The 8623-nt window shown below is 53.0% G+C and overlaps 1 protein-coding gene across 1 annotated transcript; it reads right to left on the bottom strand.

Annotated features, from left to right (window-relative positions):
- Window positions 1-3808: 3808 nt before the first annotated feature.
- BTG2 (BTG family, member 2) lies at window positions 3809-8245 on the bottom strand. The gene is made up of 2 exons (XM_010584730.1): window positions 8027-8245; window positions 3809-7009 (listed from the first exon to the last, which is right to left on the bottom strand). The coding sequence occupies exons 1-2, from the start codon at window positions 8187-8189 to the stop codon at window positions 6669-6671; spliced, it is 504 nt and encodes a 167-aa protein (XP_010583032.1). The 5' UTR covers window positions 8190-8245; the 3' UTR covers window positions 3809-6668.
- Window positions 8246-8623: the final 378 nt, after the last annotated feature.

Here is an 8623-nt window from a genome sequence, read left to right as displayed (position 1 = left end):
CGCATCTGCCCATGACCTTTTTGGAGGAAGGAGGGGGTTTTTTCCACCAGGTGGTTCAGTTTTTAGCAAGGATTGGAAAGGCAGAGCAGTGCCTTCCCCTTCACACTGGTTTGGGGATGCCGGCCATGTGTGAGGCTGTTGGGGTGCTCGGAGATGTACAAGCAGAGACAAGATGGGTCACGGCTGTGGAGAGCTCAAGGTCTGGTCAGGGAGAGCTCAAGGTCTGGTCATGGCCACCGTGCAGATGCAAAGGGAGGCCAGAGAGCTGGATGAGGGAAGAGGAGGAGGAGAAAAGTCTGTCAGGAGGAAGGGCAGGCAGGGAGCGCAGTCCCCAGCCAGTAATCACTCTGCCATCCCAGCCAAGGGACAGAAACCAACAGGAGCCCAAATGCCAGCCCAGACCCTGGACCCGATGCCTGCCCATGCCCCGGGGGGCTCAGGGAAGGGCTCAGCTCAGCCCTGCGGGTGCGGAGCTGGAGGCAGAGCTTGTGTGGGGACTCCACCACGGCAGCAAACGCTGACGATGCCAGAGTTTGCTGGTGAGAACAGTGGCGATGCCGGAGATTGTCAGCGCAAGCAGCAGCAACGCCGGAGTCTGCCGGAGGGCTGCAACCCAAAGCACCATGGGCTTGGCGCAGCACCAACCCCTCCAAACCCCACAAACCATCTTCCCGTTGCCGGGCCACGTGATTGCAGAGTTTCTACGGCTCTGGTGGATCCTGGGAAGATCACCCAGGCTCCGGAGCACCGCAGGCGGCGAAGCACCCCAGGGCTCGCGCCTCCCCCTTTTCCCAGGGCTGGGGCTGGGTGCTGCCGGCTGCGTCTCCCCAGATACAGGCGAGCACCTGATTGGCCTCGTCTGAGCCGAAATAGCCGGTCGCTTCCCATCACCCTGTCAGCAAACAAAGACGGCAGGAAGCACCTGGCGGAGGCCGAGCCCTGCACTAACGTGCTGGTGCAGGGAGGAGGCTCAGTGGCGCCCGGTTTCGCTTCTGTCCCTCCTCCAGCTGCAGAGACAAACAAGGGAGAGCCCAGAGCCTCGGCTGCCATGCCGGTGCCGTCCCCGCTCACCTTTTTCCCTTCTAAGCAACCTGTCCCATTTGCCACCATTTCGAAGGGGTTCAGCTCTCTTCCCAGCTTCAGAGTGGGCAGGAGGTAAAAGCTTCGAGGCACGACAGTAATACCAGGACTGGCGGGGGATGAGATCTGGTTTCTGTGGGAAGGGCAGAAATAACCCCAACCAGCCGTTTTGCATCGTAAATGCCAATGTTGCTTTTCTGATAACTTAGAACAGAAATGCCCAATTTCTGCTAAAGGGACCCCAGGAAAGAGGAGCACAGAAACACACAAAAAAATCAAACAAACATTTTGCCGTGAGCCAACCAAAGTATCCTCATGGACCCGGGGGGACCCCATCCTGGGGCGGTTGTTACCACTGGGTCAGGACATTCCTCACAGCTGATTTGGGCTTTGCAAAATCTGTGTTTCACCAACAGACCAGCCCCCAAAACTGCCCCAGCTCCTGCGAGGAAGGACTGACAGCACTGCTACAGCATGCACACAGCTAGGAAGACTTGCACAGATAGCAGGCGGACAACACATCAGTGCAGGGGACAGGACATGCCTTTTTACTCTAAATAGGCATTAAACGCCCTTCCAGACTGCTGGGACAGGAGGAGAGCATTTTCCCCTGAAAGACAGCATCACCCATGCTGCCCTTCCTCCCTGCAGCAGGATTTTTGCGGCAGTAACTTATCCCACCTAGAAGGGATACTCTCTAGGTTTAAGTCCTGGACCCCACTGTGCCGGCAGAGCTCATCTCTCCTGCGCGGAGCCGGGAAGCAGGCAGGTCTGTCGGGCAAAGGGCTGAGCTCTCACCAAGGACACGTCAAAGGCAAACGCTCCTTTATGCAACACACCGATCTCTGATTACAGAGGACAACATTTGACCCAGGCTCCTTGAATTGGACACTTCCCTGCCCTCCCAGATACACCCAAATAAAAAATTCCAGCAGAAGCCCAGCAGAAAATGAGTCCAGATTTCAACAGGCAGGAGGTGGGCAGCACTGGACAAGTGTGGGTTTAGTTACTTTCAGTCTTTTTCTGAGAAAATCTGCTGAGAGCTGCAGCTCAGCACTAAAAGGCCTAGGAAGGGCAGATAAAGGCTTTGGAGGGGCAGATAAAGTTGCATCCCTGAGACAACCCAGCCTGTACACCAGGTATCATGATCCTACCAGAAGAAAAATGACAAGCAAAATAAAAATAGTAGATGAGTCAGCTATTAAAATGCTAGCGGTAGGATCTGGTTGCGGTGCGGGTAGCATTGACTCCTCACAGAACCCTCCATGGCGTAAGAGCTGTATTTTTATCTTGGCTGTGAGCAACGCAAATTTTAGATGATCTTGGCTTTGCCTGCTGGCCCAAATGCCAGCCACGGGCCACAGCACACAGGACCATGCCAGGCTGGTCATGGCATGGACTATGCCAGCCTGAAAATGGGCTGCAGATGACAGCACACAGGTCCAGGCAGACCACTGCTGGTCCGGACAAGCCAGAGGGAGGAAGGCCGCCATCATCTGACTCCACCAAGCCTTTGAACTCAGATGACTCCCAAGCTAATCAGCAACTGAATGGGACACCCATTCCTCCCCAACAGCCCTGTTTCACAAGCAGCAGCAATTTGGGTGTGTTCATGGAAACTAATGAAGGGATGAGTTCAAAAAGGAGCAGCTTTGACAGAGCACCAAAATCAGCCCACAAATGCTTTTCCTCTCAGAGGTGGCATGTTATGATAAAAGCAGGGGGGGAAGAAGCTACTTTGCCCCCACCAGGGAGAGTGGTAGGACCAGGCCTGTGCCCCCACCTTGGCATCACGGCTCCAGGAGGGCACCAGCACAAGTAGCAGGTTGGGGTGGGTCACAAGGACCCCAGCAGGCTGCAACTCAAGACCTCCTGAACTCCAGAAAAATGGAATTTTGGACTGAAACTAGCACAAGCCAATTCAGCTAAGGTCCTTAAATCAGGTCAGCTTGAAGGAGTGCAGATGGGGGTTAAACACAAGCTGGACATCCCCATGCTAGGGAGCAGGGTTACAGCTCCATGCTGCAGTCACCAGCCTCTCAACACGGCCAAAACAGGATCTCCTGTGAATCAACCCCGGCTGCCTTTATCATGACAGGCCCAGAGCATCCTCCACACGCCCGAACATTTCAATCCCATCTCTCACCCTTCCTCCTCTGCCTGCTCAGTCACTCCTGAAAGGACAGTGGGGGCAGGGAGGCTTAACCAGGAACTGCCCCATGCCTCACTCAGATCATCAATCGCTTCTTTCCAAGACTTCATTTATGCTGTTCTGAGGGTTGGGTAAGAGATCTGGCAGTTGACTACATAACACCTTCATGCCCTGGCAGGACACAGGATTTCTACAATCCTGCACTGAATAAATCCACCGCTGCCCAAGCCAGAACGCAGCAGTCAGCGCAGGGAAGAAGGCAGGACACCCACAGCCACACATTAGTCATCAGAACAATTCCCAGCCTTAATTCCTCAGGTTTAGAGGGTCAAGTTTAGAGTCAGCATGTTGACTAAGCAGCTTTTTTCTAAACCTCCTCCTTGACACAGCTGGATATTAACAGTCATCCACACTTTAACCAAGCTCACAGCACTCACAGTGTGGGATTTAGGCTGCAATCCCAACCCTCACCCTCTTTGCAAGCATACAACAGTTCCCAGCAAGAAAACAAGGCTCATTTATAGTGCTACATTTTTATTAAAGTAACAAAAGCATACGTCTGTCAAAGGATCTGTACATTCTGTATATAAAAACACTACTATACAATTAGTAACCATCCACTCCCTCCTCCAAGTGTAGCTTACAAACTTTCTATCATTTTCACCAAATACAAAAAGCAGGTCCCGTTCAACAGTCCAGCTTGTTAAAAAAATTACAGGAAACCCCTCAAATACACTGTCTCAAAATACACACCATTCAGCTCTGCAGTTGAGTATCAGGCTTGTAGGCAGAAGGCAACAGAGCACATTAATTCACAGCTTTTACATGTAACCAGCTACAAGAGAGAAATGGATTATACCCAAATTTGGTTGGTTTTGAAGCTAAACACAGACACCTTTAACATTAGACTCCTCCACACCAGGGACAAAAGAATGAGACTTGGCTATTTTGGTTCTGGAAGTGGGGGCATGTTAAGAATAATTATAGTGTATTCCTTTGGTGTGGGCTGTTGTTCCTGAAAAACTTTTCTGGTAAGAGCAAGGGAACAGAGTGAAAGTGGGGGGTAAATCTTAAGACCGCTTTGATCATGATAAATTACAACACAAGGAAGTAACAGCCTTCAGGAAACTCCACATCCAGCCAAGGAGTCCAGCAAGCAAAGCAAACGATGCTTATCCTGGATGCAGTTCTCATCGTGAGCTTTCCATGTAAGCAGGTTAAGTGAGGACTCCAAAAAGCACCAAGATCCCTTTTCAAGGAAAAGGGAATTTGCTTTTTGAAAGTTCCCAAGTACTCCCCTCTTGGTGAGGTCACCTATTGCACAAGTTCACCACGGGAAAAAACCCCAGTGCTTCATTTCAGCTTCTGCTTTGCTGACATGAGAAATTCGAGTGATGCAGAGGGAAGTGATGCAACTTCAGAGCCACAGTCTGTTATTACTGTTCAAGGACAATTAACTCCCCACTTGACATTTTAAAAGAATCTAAGATCTGAGGCTGGTTTCCCAGTTCTGGAATTCATGATTTGAAGCTTACAAAAATCTGAACTTACTTTTCCACATTAGTAGTCAGACGTGGGGAGCTGTGTTGATTTTTTTTTTTTTAAGATATTAAAAAACAAGCTCAGAACTGTGGAAGATGGGAGGCTTCCTTCCTCTCCCAGAGCGCCCAAGATTTGGAAATATATTGCACAAGTGTCTGAGAACTTGATTCATCAAAGGCTGGGCAAGAACAACTCTGGTTATGCCAGTCAGCTGCCAGGTCAGAAAAGAGGAAGGTAAAAAAAGTGTGCTGAGACAAATCTGGGAAAGTTTCATTACAAACAGCCATGTCAATGCCCTGCTTTTTCAATCACTTCTCCCAGGATCACTGGAGGAGCACCAGCTGGTTAGTAAAAAGGCAACAGACATACAACATCCTGGTAAAGGCTCATTCCCAACAGGTAGGTGAAGTTCCTGGGACGGCACTTTCAGCTCCCACCCCATTTGCAGTTAGCCAGAGCAGTTTAAGGGCCAAATCCTGAACAACACTTGGGCAAAGTCTCCCTGAAAACAAGTACCACTGGGACTCCAAGAGGAGTTTTGCTTGAATAGACAGAGCACAGGACCAGGCATTAATTGTGCAAAACAGTTATGTACCAAGAGATTGGAACCAAATGATGCCCCTTACCAAGTTATCAGTGGAGACAGGGACAGCCACATGCTGATCACACAGAGGAGGAAGAGAGGGAAGAAGTGCTGTGACTTTAAAAGTAACATTAGGACACCAAAGCATCTGAGCATCCCACACGGAGGGGGAAGAGACCCCCAACCCTTCTGATTAAGGGATAGGGCAAAGGGGTTCTCACACACCAACCTCTACAGCACAAGGCGAGTTGCTTCAGCTCTTCTTGAGAAGTGACATGGCAAGTCATCAGCTTTGGATTAGGCAACTTTTGCAAGCGAGAGGCCAGACTCCACTCTTGGAGCACAGAGAGGCCACACAAAAGCAGGTCATCGGCTGATGTCTAAGCCACACATAGCAGAAAGGCTTTGTAATTCACAGCTGTTCAGTGCTGGTTTCAGGGTCTGGAGTACCCTTCTCGGTGTGCAGCAAGCAGTGGGTGATAGCCAGGCACTGGGGAGCACCAGGAACGAACAGTACCACAGTGCCACCACAGTAGCTGCAACATTCAGCTTGGGGACATTCTCTGCACAGCCTGACCCCCGGTGCATCTCTGCCTTGCTCCACTTCACAAGACACCAATACCCAGGTGGCCCCTTTCAGTCCAACAGCAGACAGGAAAGATGAAGGGATTGGAGACAGGCCATGCTCACCCTCACTTTGTGCTGGGAGTGGGGCAGAGCAGAGCTGCAATACTCACGGAGTGAGTCCACAGGAGATGTGCAAGAGCAAAGGAGAAGGACCCCATGGTCCCTGGCATCACCCAGACCTGAGGCAGATTCCCCCAAACACTATATCCAGGCCCCAGAGAGATCAGACCAGCTGGGGAGTGAAGAAGTTAGTGGAGAAAAGACAGCAGCTCCTTCGTCCCTTCTCCAACAGTATTGCAATACTTGGCAATACAGCAATACTGCTGGGTACCAGAATGGTGAGAAGGTGACACAGACATTTCCCACCACCAAGCCACACTTCCCAGCCTGGCTCTTCCCCCTCATCCTCCATTCCAAGCTGCCCAAGTGAGCAAGCCAGCCCAAAATTGCCATCCAACACTAATTAGGTAGATATCGGCTTCATAATAAAAACTCACAAGCTTGCAACAGCTTTAAAAAAGGCACCTAGAACACCGCTTCTGTTCAAAGCGGTGCCCGATATTTTAATTTTGGATTTTCTTGGATTTTTTTAAAAAATATAAATAGCTCTTCATCTTAAAAATAGATCCTCAGGTGAGGTATACAGTAGCCTGTGTCTTGGCAGTGTAAGGACAAGAGGAGTATTTAGCTGGAGACAGTCATGATGTAGTTTTTGGAAGGACTGGTACGACCTAACATCATCTGGTTCTTACAGGTAAGCATCCCATAGGAGCTCACAGGTTTTGTTGCAGTCGCTTCATATAAGACACAGATGGAGCCATCCTCACCGATGCGGTATGAGACCTCGTAGGGGTCTACCCAGAGTGTGAGCTCACTGGGCAGGAGCTGGTAGAGCTGTGGTAGGCTGAGTCCGATCTGGCTAGCTGCCTTGCTGATAATGGGGTCCATTTTGTGATTGATCCGGATGCAACGATACCCAGAGCCTTTGAACGGCTTCTCAGGAAACCAGTGATGTTTGTAGTGCTCTGCAAGGGAAGCGAGAAGGGAACAGTGGTGAGCCGGCAAGCAGCAGCTGTGAGGAGGTCTGTGTCCTGCTGCAGTCCCAAGGGGGTCCCACACCTCGCTGCAGGCAGAGGAAACCAAGTCCTCCTTAGGCTGCCTCCATGAGACAGAGGCTCCAGAGCCAAGCACTTAACTGTTCAGCTGCTGCTTGCTCCAGGCACAGCAGCACAGCTCTTCGGGTCCTAGAAACCCCAGGCAGGATGGTGCCATAGGGGCTGCAGTGACAGGACCCCAACACTTTCTTGTCCCGACCACTGGGGTGGCCAGGGTAGATACCATATCACCAACAACAAACCACCACAGTCAGAGTTTAACATCCAGGTCATTCTCCAAGTTCAGGGAGATGTCACTACCCCTTATCACAACAACAGCAGCAAACAAACCATCCCTTCTTAGGGCTGATATCACAAGGCTGTGTTCAGATGGGAGGAGACCCTTGAACCACCCACTTAGTGCTGAGCCCCAGACATGCCCATCAGGACGGGAGAGCCAAACCCCACTGACACAGGGCTGAACCCTTCTGGCCAGGGGACAGGGCACACAGAGCAGCTTTGGATTATTCATATCAAGCTGCATCAAGAGGGCTTCAAGCAGATGGGAGAAGGCAGGGGAGCTCTACAAGACCCTCAGCAGGGAATCTGCTCATCTTCAGGGCTCAGGCAGCTGCTGCCCAGGACCCCACAGGGACACAGCTGGGTGCCCAGGGAGGCACACGGATGCCTGCCAGTCCCATGAGGGACATGGGTGGGCACCCAGGCAAAGGCACAAATAGGCATCCAGCATCAAGGGTGACACAGGTGGGCAACCAGGGAGGGACACCAGGTCCTTGCAGCAACAGAGGGGCACCGGAGAAGGACACCAGTGGGCGCCCGGCCCCGAGGGTGAGAGGAAGAGCACGAACACGAGTGGGGTTTTCTCGCCCCGGACCGCCCTCCCCGCATAAGCCGATCTCTTCCCCGGCCGGCGGGGCCGCGCCTCACCTGCGAGCGCCTCCCGCAGCGCCCCGCTGAAGACCTGCAGCTGCTGCTCGCTGACGCAACCCCGCGTCCGCAACAGGCTGGAAACGAAACCCACGGCGGCGGCGATCTCGGGTACCATATCGGCCCGCGGGCCGCCGCGGCGCTGGTTCTGGCGCTGGCTCATGCTGGGCTCCCGAGCTGCGGGTAGGGGGGGGAAGGCGGCGGCGCTGGCTCCGGCACCGTGATCGCCTCGACTCGTTCTGCGCCGCCCGGCTCCGCGCCGCCTTTAAATAGGGCAGCCCGGGGAGGCGTCATCGGCGCGGCGGCCCCTATTGGCCGAGAGGGCGCGGTATGCTAATAGAGCCTGACCTCAGCGCAGTGGAAGGAGTGACGTCGGCGCCGCGATGACAATAGCGGCGGAGCGGGGAGGGGGGGGGGAGTTACCGGAGGGCTATTTTTGGGGCTGACCTGGGAAGAGGAGGAGGAGGAGGGGGCGGAGGGGGCCGGGGCTCGGTCCACCCCAGCTCCCGCACCCCCACCCAAGCTCTCCGCACCCCCCTGCTCCAGGGCAGAGGCTCCCTTTCAGCCCCGGGGCTGCGGCACCCGTGGGGTCCGGGG

The sequence above is a fragment of the Haliaeetus leucocephalus genome, unplaced genomic scaffold, assembly GCF_000737465.1.
Source record: "Haliaeetus leucocephalus isolate CR32 unplaced genomic scaffold, Haliaeetus_leucocephalus-4.0 Scaffold1000, whole genome shotgun sequence".
Classification (NCBI taxonomy): Eukaryota; Metazoa; Chordata; class Aves; order Accipitriformes; family Accipitridae; genus Haliaeetus; species Haliaeetus leucocephalus.
The sequence above is the reverse complement of the archived record's forward strand: the minus strand, read 5'-3'. Positions and strand labels throughout refer to the sequence as shown.